General features: G+C 22.7%; 3 protein-coding genes across 3 annotated transcripts in view; 1 reads left to right on the forward strand and 2 right to left on the reverse strand.

The window, feature by feature from the left end:
• Nucleotides 1-3,120, reverse strand: part of LOC127280998 (calsyntenin-1) — a 28,274-nt gene extending 25,154 nt beyond the window's left edge. The window contains exon 1 of the mRNA XM_051304470.1: nt 2,829-3,120. Within this exon, the coding sequence (XP_051160427.1) occupies nt 2,829-2,931 (103 nt within the window). The 5' untranslated portion in view covers nt 2,932-3,120. The remainder of the gene's footprint in view (nt 1-2,828) is intronic.
• Nucleotides 3,121-6,270: 3,150 nt separating this feature from the next.
• Nucleotides 6,271-14,105, reverse strand: LOC127280957 (band 4.1-like protein 5). Its single transcript, XM_051304389.1, has 7 exons — nt 13,609-14,105; nt 13,223-13,370; nt 11,097-11,273; nt 10,241-11,002; nt 9,685-10,124; nt 7,773-8,258; nt 6,271-7,396 (listed from the first exon to the last, which is right to left on the reverse strand). Exons 1-7 carry the CDS (start codon nt 13,759-13,761, stop codon nt 7,271-7,273), a joined length of 2,292 nt encoding a protein of 763 aa, XP_051160346.1. The 5' UTR covers nt 13,762-14,105; the 3' UTR covers nt 6,271-7,270.
• Nucleotides 14,106-14,472: 367 nt separating this feature from the next.
• LOC127280956 (RE1-silencing transcription factor-like) lies at nt 14,473-19,512 on the forward strand. Its single transcript, XM_051304388.1, has 3 exons — nt 14,473-14,922; nt 15,032-15,108; nt 18,103-19,512. Exons 1-3 carry the CDS (start codon nt 14,535-14,537, stop codon nt 19,369-19,371), a joined length of 1,734 nt encoding a protein of 577 aa, XP_051160345.1. The 5' UTR covers nt 14,473-14,534; the 3' UTR covers nt 19,372-19,512.
• The last annotated feature ends 339 nt before the right edge of the window (nt 19,513-19,851 follow it).

Consider the following 19,851-nt stretch of genomic DNA (forward strand, 5'->3'; position numbering starts at 1 on the left):
CCAATTCAACTTTTGATGTTTTAAAATGAGCCAAAAGATTTGAACCGTTCAAATGAACAAAATTTTTTTTTCAACTTCTTTAAGTACGAATTTTATTACAAAATATTGTTTTAAATATCTAAAAAGAAGTTATTAATTTAATATTTGTTAAATTTACTGTTTTATTTTACATTGACATGATAATTTTTTTTAATAATTTATAGATTGAAAAAATATTTTGTTCATTTGAACGTTCAGAAATATTGGCTCATGTTTTGAAAATAAAATTTCTCTCATTTAAAAAAAAAAAAACTGTTGAATTAAAAATTATTTTCTTTTTTTTTCATTCAAAAATACGAAAATGTGAAATTTAATTTTTGATTTGACTCTTAATTTTCCCTTAAATGAAAAATAATAATTTCTATGACAAAATTTTCAATTTCCAATAAAACTTATAATTTTACAATCAATTTTATAAAAGAAGAAGAATATAATTTATTCACATAGAATTTAATTATATCCCATTAGTAACTGCGGTTTAATTTAGCTTATTCAATTAATTAATTAATAATAATTAATAATAATTAATAATTATAATTATATAATATTTAATAACTATAATTATGTAATATAATAATAAATGTAGATTTATAATTTCGGCATTATTATAAAAGAATATTTCATACAAGTAGGTCTTAAAAATCTCTTTTTGAAAAGGAAATTGCAAATAATCACTTTGTATAGCGAATTACGTGCCCTAAATATATTGCACACAGCAGTTTATGAGTTGTGAAGAGAGATAGAGAGAGAAAGTGGACAAGGTATTTTCCATGCCAAATTAAAAATAAACTTGGTACCTTATTCTCTTTGAAACACAAAAAAAAAAAAAAAAAAAAAAAAATTAACAATATTCTATTTTCTTAAATGTATAAATTATTCTATTCTGATTAATTTCCTGTTATTAACGTAAGTTAACTAAATTTGACTTGTAAATAATTTAAACTCGTTGAAACTTTGCTATATGTAATTAGAGAGACATAAGAGCTTTAATAAACACTTAGTAAGAAAAATGTAATTAAGAAAGTTCTTTACAAAAACTAATTTAAAAATTTTTTTTTTAAAAATTAATAACAATAATAAATAAAATAACATAAAATTTTTTGCAGATGAAAATAATCTTTAATAACATAAAAAAATATGAATTTACATTTACTTGAATTTTATTTATTTTTTTTTTTCGTTTTACTAAAAAAGTTTGATTAAAGCTGCCTTCTATATATACTTTATAGAACCCTTCAAGAAATAACTCATCAAAGTATTCACTAGGCTTCGAAATTCTCCAGTTACTTTTAATTATTCATCAAGCATTGAACGGAAGTAATGAGATACATACTATTTTTAAAAACAAAAATATAATAACAATTTATAAATACATAAAAAATTAATTATCCATTTAGTTATTTAGTTATTAAAGAAAATTATTATTTATTTATTAAAATTTTTAAATTACTATTTAATAAAAAATAATCCATCAATTGACCCAATTTATTGTTACTAACGTTTGACTGTAAAAAAAAAAATATATTGAAAAGTATTTATTCCATTTTATTGAAGAGGTATTTTGTAAAATAAAATAAAAAATAAAATAAAACCTTTAAAAGACAGATTTCAAATAAAAGAGCGCTTTATCAATTGCATTCTTGTTCAAAAAATATTTTTACGTTTGACAAGTAAACAATGAAAATCAATACTTGAGAGAGTAAATAATTGAAGGTTTAAAAGAATAGAAATATGAAAAGAATTAAAATAAACAATCAGGGAAAGTAATAATCTTTAATGTATAATCTATATTTTAGATTAATTGCATTGATTAAATTTCTTTTTTTTTAAATATTAATTGAATTACGATTAAAATCAATTTTTATTATCAAATGCCAATATAAAGGAATTATCTCTTTTTCTTATTTATCAACTCTATATTCACTATAATCTAAAGCGATTCATTTTTTTTTTAATGTCCTTAGCGGGATAATGTATATTTTAATCATATAGCTCGACGAGAGAGATATATTTTTTTTTTATTCAAATAGAATTCTAAAGCAGTGCATGTTTACCCTTTCACTTTTGTATTAAACAAATCGCTTTTATTTTCTTCTATTATAAACTATGAACAATTATAAAATCACTTATTCTTTAAATTTTTATTTTATTATATAATTTATTGTTTCGAGAAATTTTTTGTCAACTATTATTGTCTTAACTAAAAAAAAACAATTTTCTTTTCTCAAAATAAATGTTGAAAAATTTGAAAAAAAATAAATAGAGAAAGTATTATGACAAAAAAAAAAAAACATTCGAAATATAGCATTATATTAAATTATGCGTTTTAAAAATGATTCAAAATATTACGCTTCTCCAAAATCAATATTCTATTCCCTTTCATGTATTCCGATGTCTTCGTTTCAAAGTACAGAATGTCCCCCAACGAAAAAAAAGAGTCCAAACTTTTTTTTTTTGTCAACTTTTATATTACGATAAAAACATAATTCAATCAGAAAATAATTTCCATCTCTCAAGAGATGAAAAAATCGCCATAAACGTTCCAAGCACTGCAGGTGCTTATGGACTTGTTAGATGATGATTCAATTTATTATACTATATACATTGGAAAAATATTTTCATCTTTTTTTTTTTTCAATAAAGTAAATTACTAACGAGAAAAAAAATGAAAGAAACAAGTCTTTTAGGAAATTTCAAAGTAAAGTGAAATTCTCTTTTATCCCAAAAAAAAAGCGTTCGAAAAAAACATTAAACAGGTAAAATGAGGACAAGAAAATAAATGAAGTCACCTCCATGATCCTTGATGGTGGTCGGTGTAGGTTCTTCGAGACTCGCATGTGAGAGGCCAAAAGTCAGACACAATAAAATCACTGTTCCCGTTAGCCACGACATTTTCTTTTATATGGAACAAGCGTCCCGTCGCCTTCACACTTTATTTCTCCTTTTTAGTCAATGATTTTTTTAGTCTTAAACAACACGTTGAAAGAGCAAAATAATTATTCACACTGCATCGCAGACGTTTTCGTTTGCGACCACCGCACTGTCACACGCACGCGGAAGAACAGCTACACACACACACAATAATATACACACATATATAGACGGTTCGAGTCAATATTTGAGTAGAATATCGATTTCGCAAAAAATAGTATCTATTTCATGACACGCGCGTCGCTAGTGTCACTTCCTACGCGCCAAATTTAAAATTGATAATCAAATTTTATTAAATATTTAATAAATTTTATAGGTAAAATAAAAATTAATTTTCTTTTCTATATCAATTATTACAAATATTTTTTATTTTAATTTTTCAGAAAACATTTGTTTTTCGATTAATTTAAAATTTAATTTAAATAAAAAAATTAAATAAGAAATTTAGTATTTTTTTGTATTTAAATAAATTTTTAAATCACATATATCTATTTATGAATGAATAATGAAATTTTTTTTCAACAATATTTGAAAGCAGAAAAAAAAAATTTTAACGAAACTTTGGAAAAATTCCAATATTGATTTTATTTTTAACTTCTTGTGTAATATTAGTTTTCTTAATTCCAAGTATCTTGTACTATAAATTTATTATTATTTTTTTTTATCAAAATTTAAAAATAGAATACCGTTTGATTAATATAACAGGCTTTGTAAAAATTTTTTAAAAATTTTTTTCTAGAAATAAAATTTAAGGATAGAACATTTTTTAAAAATTCAAAATTGAAAATAAAAAATATAATTTATTTTAAAAATTCAATTAAAAATTTTGTCAATTAAATAAAAATTTAATTTTGTTAATTTCAATTGTTTATTATTTTATTAATTAAATTAATTGTTTATATACTATTTAATATTAGTTATTTATTTATAAAAATACACGGGCTAAGAGTTATTTATATTTTAATTATATTTCTATAGGTATTAATTAAATAATTTAATAAAAAATTAAGTTTAAAAATAACTTATTAGACAAAAGATAGTAAAAAAGAAACAATTTTTTTTAAAATTAAATTAAATTCTCTACTTTTTGGACAAAAATAAAAAATACAATCTACTCTAAAATTTAAATTTATACAATTGAATAAAAAAATTAATGATTTAAAAATTAAATTTAAAAAAGTTTAAGAATGGATAGGAACAATAGTTAGTACAACTTATTTATTACGACTCTCTAAATAATATTAAAAAAAAAAAAAATAATTTATATCTTGAAAGTATTTCAGTAAAAGTGTAAAAAATTTAACTTTCAACATTTTGAACCAATAAAAATTGGATTTTAATAAAAATTACAATTTTTTGTCCACAAAAAATGATTTAAATTATTTAAATTAAAAAATAAGTTTACAAAAATTTAAACATAATGAAAAATGTACATAAACAATTTCATAAAACGATATAATTATCTTTTATTAAAAAGCAAACTTGCACATTCGTTTAGATATGTATATATATGTATATAAGATTTTTTAGGACGGAATACATATATCTATATATATTTTAGGGATAAATATTAACACAAGCAGTTATCGTCTCAAAAAATAAAAAAAAAAAAAAAAACCTTAATTTCTAAAGAAAGATCTTCGGAGAATACTATTATTATATAACGTTCATTTTAAGTACAAATAAAGAAGAAGAAGCTTTATAACTAGATTATTATTATTATTTCATTCAAGATTTTCTTTTAACGGAAGCTCAGGTCTTCTAGGTGATGATGTGTATATTTTACTATATTCTATAAAAAGCTATTATGAACATTTCATATATATATATATAAAGACAAAGTCAATATATAAGGTGTAAAAAGCATAAACAACACACGAAAAGCATTCTTTTCAAATATTGAGCTTACTTGATAAGTACAAAAGCACAATGGATATGTTATTTTCATCTAGTACATACAAAATCGACAACGCAATTTTTCTGTCACGTTCTTAATAAAATCGCATATAAATAAATAAGAAACAATTTTCAATGTACCGAAAAAAAAAAATTCTACAACTTTTTTTTTTCAAGTTCAATTGCGATAAATGAACCTCAATGAATTCATTTTAAAACTGAAATTTAGAATTCATAATAAAAAAAATTATTACAATTAAGTGTAATAATATAAGTACGAGGCATTAAGGCATTTTCGGTGATTAAAAATAATTGATTTCTTGTTCTAATTGTTATGTAATAAATATGATTTCTCTCTTTTTTTTTTGTCACATATTTATAATATATAAAATTAAAATAACTAGGTAACCAATATATAACATTTTTAGTACACTTTAACCTTGTACTTTTCTTTCTTTTCATTTTTTTTTTTTTTTTAATCGTAAAACATATATTAGGCTTTGGAATTATACATAATTAATGTAAAGTATTATAATAATAATATAATATGACGTTTTCAATCTGCATTGTCATTGTATATAAATTTTATCTCTTTTGTAGCATTTAAAATACTATCAAATATGACGAGATGTTACGTACAATCGTTGCAAGTTTTTTTTTTACATATATAAATTGTATATATATATATATATAATATATGTATTGTTAATATTATGGCATTGTTTTTTAATTTTCATTCGTACTGGTTATTTATCATATTATAAATTTATAATATAATAATTGTTTTGATCATTTTCAACTCATATATAATAATACTGCACAAGTTTTCAAATGTTTCAAAAAAGTTCTGGGAAATTTATAAAATATAAAAGAAAATTTCTATGAGTTAATTAATTATTAAATAAATTAGGACTTACGTTTATAATTTTAAATATAAAATGGTAGAAAATTTTTTTTTTTTTACAAACTTTAATTCATTCGCTTTTAAAGGAAAGTAAAATATTTTTAAAAAAAATTAACTTTTGAGATTTTATTTTGGGTCGAAATAAAAATTAATTTTTCGATAATATTATTCGAAGATCTTTTGTGTTTATGAACGTGAAAACAATATTTTAAAATTCAATTTAGATTTTAAGGATAATATTTTCGTACAACGAAATTCTATTTATATATATATTTTTTTTTCAGTTATTGTAAAATTAGATATTGTTAAAAAAAACATTTCCAAATTATGTTAAAAATTGTAAACACATTTTTGCAGCTTTAAAATCATTTATGTACAAATAAAAACAAAAAAAAAAAAAAAAAAATTTCGGTTATTGTAAAATTAAATATTGTAAAAAAGATATTTTCGTTGAAAATTGTAAACAGATTTTTTTAATTTAAAAATTTTTTAACTTTAAAATCATTTCAGAAAAAATGTAAACAATTTTTAATCATTAATTTTTAAAATCATTTCATTTTTAATAAAAATTACAATTTTTTGACAATGGAAAATAATGAATACTTTGAAAAAAAAAAAATAATTTAAAATCTACTTTTTATGAAAATTTCTGCCTAATTCCTAACACATGGCAATTATTATTCGACAAAATACTTCTGTCATTAAAGAAAAGCGAATTTTAAAAATTGTTTTCAATTTCATAAAGATCAAAAGCCATCTTCGAAACGTATTATTTAAATTAAAAAAAGATCTACAATATGCAAAATCTAATTATCAATTGAAATAGAAATAAAAAATAGAAAATAATAATTTATTTTTTTAATATTGCTCTTTGTTATACGAAATAAAAAGTCCTTTCCTTCTATATAAAAAAAAAAAATGCAGAGACATTCATTATTATGGACAGTTAAAATTCTAATTTTTTTTTTTTTTTTTTTGGAATGACTTAAACAGTCTGTAGAATCGTGTTTTAAAAATAAGTCGATGTTTCCTAAGGCACACGCATTAAAGTCTTATAAGTGGACAGTACGATAGTCTTGAAGCAGTTGAAAAAGATTCAAAGTGAGCATATATATTATATTGCCTCGTAAAGTATCCACCATTATAATCTCATGATCACAGATTTACACACTTTTTGTCTTTAATTCTTTTCTTTTTAATTATAAATGTATTTAAATTGTAAATAGTTTTTGTATCAAAAAGGAGCTTCTACGAAAATTATCAATTATCTTAAAAAAAAAAAAAAATTCTCTCATAAGTTTGATAAATTAAAAAACACAGTGTGTTTTTTTTTCTTTTGTTCCTATTATCCTTATACTTCAATATCTAATTGAAGTATTATTAAATGCAAATACGTTTAAGTACCATTTTTTTCTTTTTAAATGCAAAAAAGCGCATGACGAAATAACTCACAAATATTCTCTATAAAGTATAATAATAATAATAATAATTGTAATCTAATTACAATTGTGTTGTAATTACTGTTTTCCTTGTGATTACAGTGTGCTTTGTTGGACTTTGGGAAGTTGGCGATTGCGATGGATCCGCAACTAACCAGGGACTAATGTCCTGTGCTGAATTTTCATCCTGTGAAAATAGAATTTAATATATATATATATATTTATAAAATTTCTATTATTTTTTTTTCGACAAAAAGAAACACAATATTCCTCGAATTCTGAACATTCAAAATATTTTCTTCTCTTAATTAAAGAAAAAAAAAAACTAATTTTCACATCGAAAAAAAGATTCTTATTTTGAAATGCGAAGAATTTTAGGAATAATTATCATGCTTCTTATGAGAATTAGAACAACACATAAACATTTAGTGTATTTTTCACATTAATTATTTTCTAACGATGTAATTAAAATTGCAATAGCATATTCAACTCGCAAGCAACTTTTTTTTTTCTTTTCTTTCTTTCTTTTTTTTTTTTTTTTTTGGCAATTATTTTTTACTAACCTTATGCGTAAGTGTAGTTGTTGTTGTTTGAATTTCTTCTGTTTTAACAACTCTTGCATTACCTAATTCAGCGTCATTATTTTCAATATCAGCCGTTTGTTCAACGGGACTGCTGCCAGTGTTGTTCGATTCTTTTTGCGTTTGTGTAAAACCAACAACATCATTAAATGGATTGAGTAGTCCCAAAAATGGATTTGAATCAATAAATGGATTTGTATTTGTTTTCACTTCATCGATTTGTTTTTCTTTATTTTGCTCATGATTATTTAATTCTTCAACACCATCGGGTACTTCAATATTTGTATTATTAATAAATGGATTTGTAAATGGATTTTGGGCATGATTCACCACTTTTGGACTATAGGGCGTTGTTTTTTGTTCTATTTTACCCCAACTATCGAGGGAAAAATGTGTTACCGTTACGGTATCATCAATTGATGGAGTTGGTGTTGTTCCACTCACTGATAATGTCAATTTGTCACCACCCTGTGTCATGAAAAAAACAAAAGAGCAGAAAAGCACCAAAAATTAAAAGCAAGCCTAGCAAAAATTATTAAAGAAGCGAAAAAAAAAAGAATAGTTATTTTAAAAGCAAACTACGCACAAAAGAAAAATTACGTTTACGAAATATGGACAATAAACTATATGGCAAATAGACATTTTTTTTAAAAAAAAAGAAAAAACAAAAATTTTTCTCATCCCGAAAAAGAAAAATCGAGAGATCGACGATTCTAAATTCTGTTTTTAAATATTTAATAATAAAACAGTTTTTATTTCAGGAATTAATTTTCAATTTCCCTAACATTTTCTTGACATTTAAAAATTTGTCACTGACAATTTTTTTTTTTTTTTTTTTTTTTATTAAATTTAACGAATTTTAATAGAAATATTATAATTTAAAGTTAGAAAGACGTATTTTTCTACTAAAATTGAATTGATTGAATAAATTGAAATTTACATCAATCAAAATTTTTATAAATTGAAATTCTAATAATTTTAAACTTATATCAATTAAAATTGAGATAATATGTTAAAATTAAAATTCAGATAATTTAAAACTTGAGTCAATTAAAATTTGAACAAATTGAAATTCGAATAATTTGAAACATAAACCAATTAAAATTTGGACAAATTAAAATTCGGATAATTTGAAACTAAAATCAATTAAATTTTTTTTTTTAACTTAAAATTAAAATCACCTAAAATTTAGACAAATAGTAATTATTTAATTTTAAATGTCGACTGAATGAATTTGCATCTAATTAAAATTTTAATTAATAGAATGTCACCAATAAAAATGAGAATTTATTAAAAGTTGAATCACTTGAAATTTAGATTAAATTGAAGTTTGTATGTATTAAAATTAGAATCGAATAAAATTTAATTAAATTAAAATTTGTATATAAATTTGAATTTTTTTATTAATTCAATTGATTAGAATTAGAATGAATTTAAATTTAGATCAATTACATATAATTAATAAATTGTCCTAAATAATTTTAAAACTTTTAAACTAATAAATTATTTTACAACATTTTTGAGTTTAAATCAATGTTTTCACATTGCAAATTTCAAGTCTCGGATTGAAAAAAAAAGTCGAAAAAGTCGTTTAATCAGAGTCCTGAAATTTAATTATTTTTTAAAAATTTAAATTTTTTTTTTAATTTCCCAAATTTCCATATAAAAAAAAAAAAAAAAAATTTCCTCGACTTTTCTCTAATTTATGGCTACCCTATAATTAAATACAATGACTACGAAAATATTCTCACAAAATTAGAGTGTTCGATCTCTCAGAAAATTTAATAGATTATTTTGAAGAAAAAATAAAAAGAAAAATGACTGAATACAATTTCATTACAAACACAATGGATAAAAATGGTAATTGAAAATAAGAAATAAATGTAAATTTTACCACAGCAACGATAGTAGCAGCATCAGTGGGTTGAATTTTCTCAGGCGTTGCTAATGTTTCAGCGGCCGATATTGAAACTAAATTTGAATTTTTCCCCAATTCTAATGATTTTGCCTTAAGTATATTGCACTTGAGTGACTCGAGTGGAATTGGTGTACGAGGCGGTAATGCGGAAGCACCACACACTTGATTGTTTGGCACAATTGATGTTTGTTGATTATTTATATTTTCAATAGTTAAATTTGTTTTCATTGATTCAGTCTCTTTCTGTGTTGTTGCAATTGTTGATTGATTTCTTGCCTCTAATGGTTGTTGTTCCTTTGCCAATGATTTTAATAGTGAATCCACTAAAGGCGATGATGTTCCTTGAATACTTGAATTCGATGATTTTGTACTACTTCTACTCGATTGACGTTGAATACTTTCCTCTTCTGATCCACCTGAAATTATTTTAATATTTATTATTACAATGAAAAAGAAAAAACTAAATGAAAAATTTGTATATGTACTCTAAACCCAGAAACTAATATAAAAGGAGATGAAAAATATAAAATACCTGTGGATATCGGTTGTTGTTGTTGTTGTTGTTGCTGCTGCTGTTGTGGAGGTGTTTGTTGTTGTTGCTGTTGTGATGATTGAATTGAATCACCCTGCTGTCTTTGACGCTCACGTAAAACATGACTCTGTCTTCTTGCGTAACGTTGACTTGGTCGACGTTCAAATTGCACTGTACGACGTGCACGATTCAATTGTGTTGTTTGAAATTCCGTTTTTCCACTATAACGAAAACGTGAACCCATACGAAAGAAATTTTGTCGGCCATTTGCCCCTTTAACGGGTGCACGAAGTCTAAAGAATGCATGATGTTCAACGGCACATTTCCACAAATGTTTACATGATTTTTCATTTGCTAAACGAAAGACAAATGTATGTTCCTGTTCACCGCGACCCTCATCATCTTCTTCAACAACAACGAGTGTAAGTTTTTTCTTTTTAAAATCTAATCGTCCAATTTTTGGCCAAAAGAATAATCCAATTTTTTGATTTCCCTCAAATACCAAAATACCAGTTGGCGTTAAACCAAGTGAATATTCACAAGCGTCCTTCCCTAATACTATATGCATATCCACTCCATACATATCTAACCATTTTGCTTTACTCAAATAAGTTGATTCAGCTTGAGCTGGACTTAGACCCTTATATTTTCCATATTCTTCTAAAATTTCTAATTCCATTTGTTCCGTTTGACCGGGGACAAAACGAAATTCAGAAACAGTCACTGCACTATGCATTGTAGGATCGTAATCACCTAATTCGGCTGTGAAAGAAAAAAATAAAATATTTTCAATTCAATATAACAATTATTATTACGATTATTAATTGTTAAAATATATTATTTTTAAAAAACATACATTGAAGAGATAAAGCTGCCAATTGTACAGCAATTTGATGAGGGCAATGAAGTTTACCATCCAAAACATCGTGTTTTAATTGAAGAAAAAATTGATAACGAGTTAATTCCTCTCTAAGTGTATTAGGCTCCGATGAGTAGAATTTAACTTTTAATCGTAAAGTGTATGGTGGGCCAACTGGAATATTAGAATGTTATTATTAACAAAAAATGGAACATATAATTGCAAAAAAAAATTCTTAAATAGAATCTAATTTATAATTACAAAATGTTTCAATGAAAGAAAATTTAATTTTTGCCACTTTAAACCATTAAAATTTAACTACAGTTTCCACAAGATTACAATTTTTAATTCCCCTGACGATATTTCTTTTTTTAGTAAATCTAATTCAAATCTAATAATTTAAAATTAAAAAAAGTGTTTTCCCATTGTAATTCATTAATTTCACTATTAAAATTATTACTAATTAAAATTTTTCATTGATAATTGTAGCATTAATACAAATTATTACTAATTATAATTTTTCATTAATGATTGAAGTATTAATAGATCAAAATTTTGATAAATTAAATTTTAGATAAATATTTGCCTGAAGGTCTGAACGTTCAAATGAACAAAATCATTTTTTTGGTCTATAAATTTTTTTAAAGTTATTACTGCATCAAAAATAATAAATTTATTTTTGAATACAGAAACAGGGTGTCCAGCGATTATCGAAAAAAAAAAAAAAAAAATAATTAAGAACTTTTCAAAGTTTTTCCAGGTCCAAAAACATTTTTTTCTTGAGCCAAAAGTTTTGAACGTTCAAATGAATGAAATATTTTTTTAATCTATAAATTATTAAAAATTATGATGTCAATGTAAAATCAAACAGTAAGATTCACTTTCAGCGTAGAAACTAGGAAAATGTTTTTTTTAATTGTGACGATAAATCAATTATAAATAATAATCATATATGATATATGTGCGAAAATTTCTTAAGAATTATTAAACAAAAAAGTTGAGAAACAAAAATTGGCTAAAGAAAATAGTAAAAATTGTGAAAAAATATAATTTTGAAAAAATTTTGGATTATAAATTTTAAATTGATAAAAAAAATGAATATTTCCTCTTGCTAATAAAAAAATTTCTGCAATTATTCAAATTTAAAGAACTCCAAATAAAAATAGTGCCTTCCCTTAAAAAATAAATATCATTATTTTAGAAAAGTTTAATAATATTCCAAGTTTTGTTATAAAATTCAAGGACTTTTCAGGGATTTCAAGGTCCACTGAATATATTATTGTTTACTGCAAACAATATTTGATAATAAAATTTGAATTTAAGTCAATTAAAAATTTTTGATAAATTGAAATCCAAATAATTTTAAACTTAAATCAATTGATATTCAGATAATTTGAAACTTTAATCGATTAATCTATAGATAGATTTATATTTCGTTAATTAAGTTTCGATCAATTGAATTTGCATTTGATTAAAATTTTAATTAATAAATTTGTTTTGTTCAATAAAATTTTTGATAAATTCAAGCTTGTGTCAATTCAATTATTTGTAGACAATTGAAAATGATGAAAATCTGTAATTTTGTTTTTTCTAAATTAATATAAACTCAAGGAATGTTAAAAAAAAAATTCTTTTTAAACTAATAAATTATTTTTCAACATTCCTGAAATTAAATCAAAGTTTTTACATTATAAATGTAATTAGTTTTTTTTCAATTATTACATCAACAAATTAATTAAATTATGATAAAGGTAAAAGAAATTATTAAAATAGGTGAATAGGTCATAAATTCTGATTCCTTTTTGAGGCAAAAATGAACTTTTTCTGTAAATTTGATCAATTTTTTAAAATTTTCCTGATAAAAATATTTTTTCCTGACACTTTTTTTGAATTGTGGCTACCCTGTTTTTAACATTTGATAATGATTAAAAATTACAGTGATTAAAAAACGATTCCAGTAATAGAAACTAAACATTTTATTATTGTTTTTTAATCTTTATTCAAAGGGAAATTTTTAGTGATTCAAATGCAAAAAATAAAATTATTCACACTTTCACTAAAACAATTTTTAATTTTTTAATTTCTTTGTTAATAAAAATAAAATAAAATTTTTTTCAACTTACTTTTAACTTGTTTTTTAATTGGTTTAGTTGGATCCAACCAATGTTGTATATTATTGCTGTCAGTATATTGTAGACCAAAATAATCTTTTTCTATTAAATCTAAACTATAAAAAACTTGCTCGTATAAATCACTGGCCAATGCTTTTTTCTAAAACACAATTTTTTTTTTTTTTAATTTGAATTAGAGTATAAAACTAAATGATTATTTAAACAATAAACGAAATGAATAGAATTTACATTCCTAAAACAACTTGTATTTAGACAAAGAATGCATTTAAAATAAACGATAAGCAAAAAAAAAAAAGTAGGCCAGAATCATAACAATTGCACTCTATAATTTTCAATGCTTTGTTAACAGGAATAATTATAATAAATAATGTACATACCGACAACTCAATAGGTAAATCAGTTCCATCTAACAGTACAACTCTACATTGTACTATATTCTTATTGCTTAACAATCGTTGATTTTTAATCTGGGAAGATGTATTTTGTCCACCGACGCCTCGACCTCTACGTCTTGATAAAAATCTCAACATTTTCTAGGCTTATAGCACACTATTGTATTAATTTAATAAAAACACTTTCTTCATATTTAAAATATCAACTATGGATGTATCTTATTAGAAAATAATAATAACTCTTCATGATTTTTAGAAACAAGCTTTTTTACATCCCAAAGTTTTGTTACATAGTAAAATTTGTTTGTAATTGATTTTTCTTTATCAATAATAACACCGCATTTTTCAATAATCACAATAATAACGCACAATGTTTCAAATAAAGTTTCTACATTTGAAATATTTAATTATACAGCAACACAAATTAAAAACAAATTTATTGTTGTAATCTTTTAATCGCAACTAAACAATGTTAAAATTTATTGCAAGTTCATCAATCAATGGAAAATTTCTGAAGTTGCACATTTGCGACATCTTTAGGGAAGTTTTTGATTTAAAATATTCCAAGTCAAACGTTCGAAATGTGTCAGTAACATAGTTGTATTATGGTACGTTCACACCTTGGCTGTATTTTTAAACAGTAATTAGAGAAAAAAATTATATAAAGTAAAAGAAGTAATATTGAATTTTTGAGTCTGAATGTAGAAAATTCAATAATATTTGTGCATTTTCTTTAAAAAATTTTGTCTGGACCGAGGTGTGAATGATTCCATAAACCAACAGACAAAGTTATGTACAGTTGGTAACAATGAGTTTTGACAATATAGTTGGCGATCGTGATTGTTGACAACGATTTAAGTTATCCAAAGTTATAAAGAATTCTTTACAAATTACAAGTGACAAATGCAAAGATGCAAATAAATAAAGATGATTTCGTTTATCTTTTAGGCGAAAAATTGAAAACAATAAAAAATCAAATTGGAGAAAAAAATGAAAAGAAAATTTTCGAAATAGATGAGAAAATTGGCTTCAAGGTCAATAAAACCGACAATGAGGAGGTAATAACTACTGAAATGATCAATTTTCTGAAGAATATTTCAGAAACTATGATTCATTGTAAAGATTTAATTATGACAACAATGACAACTATTCAAAAAATTGCTCTTCAAATTCAAAGTTCAAAATTGACAAGCACTGATCCTCCACTTGTTGAAATTAGTTCGCCGCATAAGAAAATTCGAAGGATTCCTAATCTTATTTCCATTGAGGATCAATTGAAAGAACCTACTCCTGTTGCTGGTAATTATTATTATTTTTTTTATTTTTATTCAATTTTTATAATTTATGCATACATGTGAAAAATGGTGAATATTATTTTAAAGTGAAAAAAAAAATTTTTTTAACTTAGTTACAGACAGCGAGTCATTTTTGAAAATCGAAAATGTTGTGAGTTTGTCTAATATTTCAGAAGATGAAAAAAATGAAGTAAGTATTTTTATCTTTAATCAATTTTGATGCTAAGTCACTCATTTTAAACTTAATTAATATCTAGTAAGTCAAATAACTTTTTTTTGTGTATCTGGATATATTTCGTAAATTTTTTTTCTTTTTTTTTAATACGAATTGTCAGTGCATTTCTTGAAAACCAGATAAACGACGTGAATTTAATTTGTATACTTTGAAATAAAACCTTAATTTTTTTTCCCTTAAATTTGTAATTTTTAAAAAATTTTGATTTTTAAAGAATATATAAATTTTATTAAAAATAAAACTTTTGATGAAACATGTTAAATTTTTAATCACTTGAAGTTTAATTAATTGCAAAAATCTAAATTGTAAAATCTTTGAAAATTCAATTACTTTTAAAAAATATTATCTTAGTAATTATTTGATAAATTATTTTTAATTCTGTAAAATTTAATTATTTTCTAAAAATTAATAAAATCTTTTGAAATTCTATTACTTCTAAAAATTTCAACATTAACTCTTCCAAAATTATTATTTAAAACTCTCTAAAACTTGATTAAGTATTGCCTGAAATTTTTTTTACCATCAAAACTCTAAAAACTATGAAAAACTTTTAATTCAAATAAATTGCTTAAATCAGATTTGAAAAAAATTATAAAAATGCAACTTTAAGAATTTTTTTTAGAAATTTGTTTTACTTATTTAAATATAATTTTGAAAATTTGTCTTACAATTAGTTTGATTTCGAAATATTCGAAATAAATTTTTTTGATAATATTTTTATAGAATTATTCTTATTACAGAATTAATTAAATGAATTTAATATCTATTAATATTAGTTGTTTAAAGTAAAATATTTATTAACCAATTAAATTTTGTTAAAAAAAAAAAAAAAAAAAAATTTTTCGACTTTTTTTTGGAATATAAATCAACTAAAACGATATATATGTATATAGTTTTTAAATTAAAATTTGACCAAGAATATTTGAAAACAGCTTTTAGAACTAATAAATATCTAATAATAAATTAATTTTAACAAAATCGAATTCTTAAAAATTGCATTTTATATTAGATATTACTATAAGTAAAAGTGTTAATTTTACAAAAAGAATGAAATAATTTCTGTTAACTTTTTTTTTAAATGTCGAATTTCGGAATAAATATTTATTTTGTGAATTAAATTGTATTTTATAATAATGGAATTTGCATAAACAAACATTACATCAATTTAAAAAACAAATTAAATTCAAAATTATAATTTATTTTTCAAAATAATAATATAAAAATGAATTTATTTTATTCTATAGTATTTTAAAAAACGTCGGTGAAGTTCACAACGTTTATAATCAACGATTGAGAAAAAAAATGTAATTTTATGCAAATATATATATATATGGGCGTTTTCACGTGAGATTTCCGTCGACCCTTTAAATTCGGCCAAATATATTTTTTTCTTGTTCTGTAGTAAAAAAAAAAAAGTGTAATACTTATTTTTTTATTTTTTTTTCTGTAAAATTTTCGAGTTATGAATTGTCAAAATTTCAGTTTTTTCAATAGCTGATAACTCGAAAAAAAATGTATTTTTTCAATTTTTGCTAAGAGAAGAAAAGATTCAGTTTTTCTTTTACTTTTCCAAAAAAAATTTTTTTTTCAAATTTTTTATAAACAAATTAAGTTTTTTTTTTAATATGGATATAATTTTTTTTAATTTCTTTTTTTTTAAACATACCTGGAAATACTAAGAAGATTTTGCAAAAAAATTTAGAGTAAGCCGATAAGTTTTATAGGTTTAAATAAACATTTAAACACCGCGCGCAGCATTTTGCGCATTTTTGAAAATTAAAAAAAATTGTAAAATTGCTAAAAATTATTTTTTTTTCATTTTTTATAGTGAAATATTATTTTAGGTTCCAAAAAAAATTATTTTTTTTTCATTTTTTTTTTTTTTGAACCTGAAATCATATTTCACTATGAAAATTAAAAAAAAAATAATTTTTAACAATTAAAAATTTTTTTTTAATTTTCAAAAATGCGCAAAATACTGCGCGCGGTGTTTAAATGTTTATTTAAACCTATAAAACTTATCAGCCCACTCTAAATTTTTTTGCAAAATCTTCTTAATATTTTCAGGTATGTTTAAAAAAATTTTTTTTTTAAAATCATATCCAAATTTAAAAAAACTTAATTTGTTTATAAAAAATTCTTATTTTTTTAATGAAAAATTTGAAAACAAAATTTTTTTTGTTATTATTATTGAAAAGTAAAAGAAAAACTAAAACTTTTCTTCTCTTAGCAAAAATTGAAAAAATTCTTTTTTTTCGAATTAACAGCCATTGAAAAAACTGAAATTTTAAAAATTCATAACTCGAAAATTTTTCAGAAAAAAAAATAAAAAAATACATATCTCTTTTTTTTACTACAGAACAAGAAAAAAATATATTTGGCCGAATTTAAAGGGTCGACGGAAATCTCACGTGAAATCGCTTATATGTATATATATTTTTTTAATATTTGATAAAAAAAAATTGTTATTTTTTTTGTAAACATTTTTTATGATATAATAATGTAGGACTTTTGAAAAGGACCTTGCACTAAATAGACAGAAAATGGCTTACGGTTAAATTTGGCTATATTTTGAGAATTTTTAGTTGAAAGTGTCCTGATTGAAAAAAAAATTGTCCCCAGATCACTGAATTAATTTTTTTAATAATAGTTTTTTTTATAATATTCGATGAAACGACTTTCGAACAAGACCACTTTGATACGCAAGTTCATTAGGCGAAGCGTTGTTTCGACATTTTTTTTTAGCTAAACTATTCAGTTGACATCGAGACAATTTTTTTTTCAATCAGGACACTTTCAACTAAAAATTCTCAAAATATAGCCAAATTTAACCGTAAGCCATTTTCTGTGTATTTAGTGCGGGGTTCTTTTCATATTTAAATTTATTTAACTTTTGTATATATATACTAGTAAAATTTACAATTTTTTAATGAACACACTCTTGATTAGCTTTACAGATTTCCTTCAAATTTCGCCATGCAAAATCAAATTCAAACGAAAATTGAAATAAAACGTAAGTTCGATTCTAAATTTGTGTCTGAAGACAAGATAAATCCAAATTCATTGGATAAAAAAAATTCAAATATTTCTGACGTCGTAAAAACGTGTTTCTCGCCTAATGAAATTAATCTTCTGCCTCTTCAATCAATTTTTCAACAAGGAATTCAATGTGCATTGTGTCCCTTCACCACAATATTTCGTTCGAATATCTTAAGACACTTACAACTGCACATTAAAAATGATGATACTATCTCAGAATCTGGACCAATTCATTCTGATGAGTCGGACATGGAAAATTTCACAAATAATTCTTATCAAAATGAACTTATAAGAATCAAATCAAATAGCTTATCTCTTATTCAAACCAATAAAGAGACATTGTCAAAATACAATCACAAAAATAAGCGATATATTTGTGGTATTTCCAAGTGTTCATATGTAACCGTCAACGAAGATATGTTACTTTGTCATTTGAGAGCTTTACACTCGAATGAAACAATATTCAAAAATATTATTCATTGTAAAGAACAAGAAAATAATTCAATCGAAAAAATGGAAATTTCTGATTCGAAACTCTATAAATGCTCCTATTGTAATTATTTCCATTATCAACGACATATACTAGATCATCATCTTGAGAATAAACATGCGGACAAAAAACCATTTGTACAAATTGTTCGAGAATTTATTGAATCTAACAAAAACAAAACTCCATTGTCTCCTCACAAAGATAATAACAAAAACACATCAAATCAAAATAAAAATCAATGGAAATGCAATAGCTGTGATTATCATTGTTATACAAAATGGGAAATGCAAATACATGCCTCGAATTATCACGATGAGAAAAAACAATTTAAATGTACAGCTTGCTCATATAGAACACATGACAAAATTCGATTAGAACAGCATTTAATTACAAAACATGTGAATGCTGATTTTCAAATGGTTTATCAAAAAATTAATGATTCAAAGAAGAAAGTTTTTAATTCAATGGAACGAGAAAAAAATTTTGTTGATGAATCATTATTTAATAAAACACCACTTTGGCAAAAAGATAAAACAGTGATGGTTAAACATATTTGGGATATTCTTCATGAAGAGGATTCAGCTTCTAAGATTTCTAGTCCTCGTTCTTTAATTCCCGAAAAATCAGTAAAAAGAAAAAATGTCTTTGACATTCCGAGCAAACAAGCAAAAATTAGGTGCATTCATTAAATAGATTAGACGATAAGTCAAGTGGGAAAGTAAAATTTAATAATAATCATATTTAATATTCTTGATTGAAGTTGTTTATTATAAACATTTCGTAAGGAAGTTCTCGGATTCTTTTTTTATTTAAATTTATATTTTTAGTTTTTTTAGTAGGCAAAATTATATTATTATTATTCAGATCTATTGTAAAAATGTACGATTTCTTTTACGAAAGTTTAGTAGAGAAAATAGTACATAAAATATTACAATAGCACAAATTTAAGTGTAATAATTATTTTTTTTTTTTTGTTAGGTATATATTTTTTTTAAATTAACAATTTATAATTATTATATGTTATTATTACTCTTGTTTCTTCTCTATTTATAATTTGTATTTTTTTTTAAATTTATGATTGTATACTCCGAGAGTATTTAATAAAAAAAAAATTACAATTTTTCAAAAACTGTTAAATCTATCTAAATATTTTTTGTATTTGAAAATAT

This window comes from Leptopilina boulardi, unplaced genomic scaffold (genome assembly GCF_019393585.1).
Source record: "Leptopilina boulardi isolate dan_hultmark-lab unplaced genomic scaffold, ZJU_Lbou_2.1 LbouV2_259, whole genome shotgun sequence".
Lineage (NCBI taxonomy): Eukaryota > Metazoa > Arthropoda > Insecta > Hymenoptera > Figitidae > Leptopilina > Leptopilina boulardi.

Excerpts from the sequence above, each read along its gene's own strand:
- LOC127280956 (XM_051304388.1), top strand. The coding sequence starts at position 14,535 with ATGCAAATAAATAAAGATGATTTCGTTTATCTTTTAGGCGAAAAATTG. Across the intron at positions 14,923-15,031 it reads AGAACCTACTCCTGTTGCTG|TTACAGACAGCGAGTCATTT; the intron begins GTAATTATTATT and ends TTTTTAACTTAG. Across the intron at positions 15,109-18,102 it reads CAGAAGATGAAAAAAATGAA|CTTTACAGATTTCCTTCAAA; the intron begins GTAAGTATTTTT and ends ACTCTTGATTAG.
- LOC127280957 (XM_051304389.1), bottom strand. The coding sequence starts at position 13,761 with ATGTTGAGATTTTTATCAAGACGTAGAGGTCGAGGCGTCGGTGGACAA. Across the intron at positions 13,371-13,608 it reads ATTTACCTATTGAGTTGTCG|AAAAAAGCATTGGCCAGTGA; the intron begins GTATGTACATTA and ends ATTGTGTTTTAG. Across the intron at positions 8,259-9,684 it reads CTGCTACTATCGTTGCTGTG|GGTGGTGACAAATTGACATT; the intron begins GTAAAATTTACA and ends TTCATGACACAG.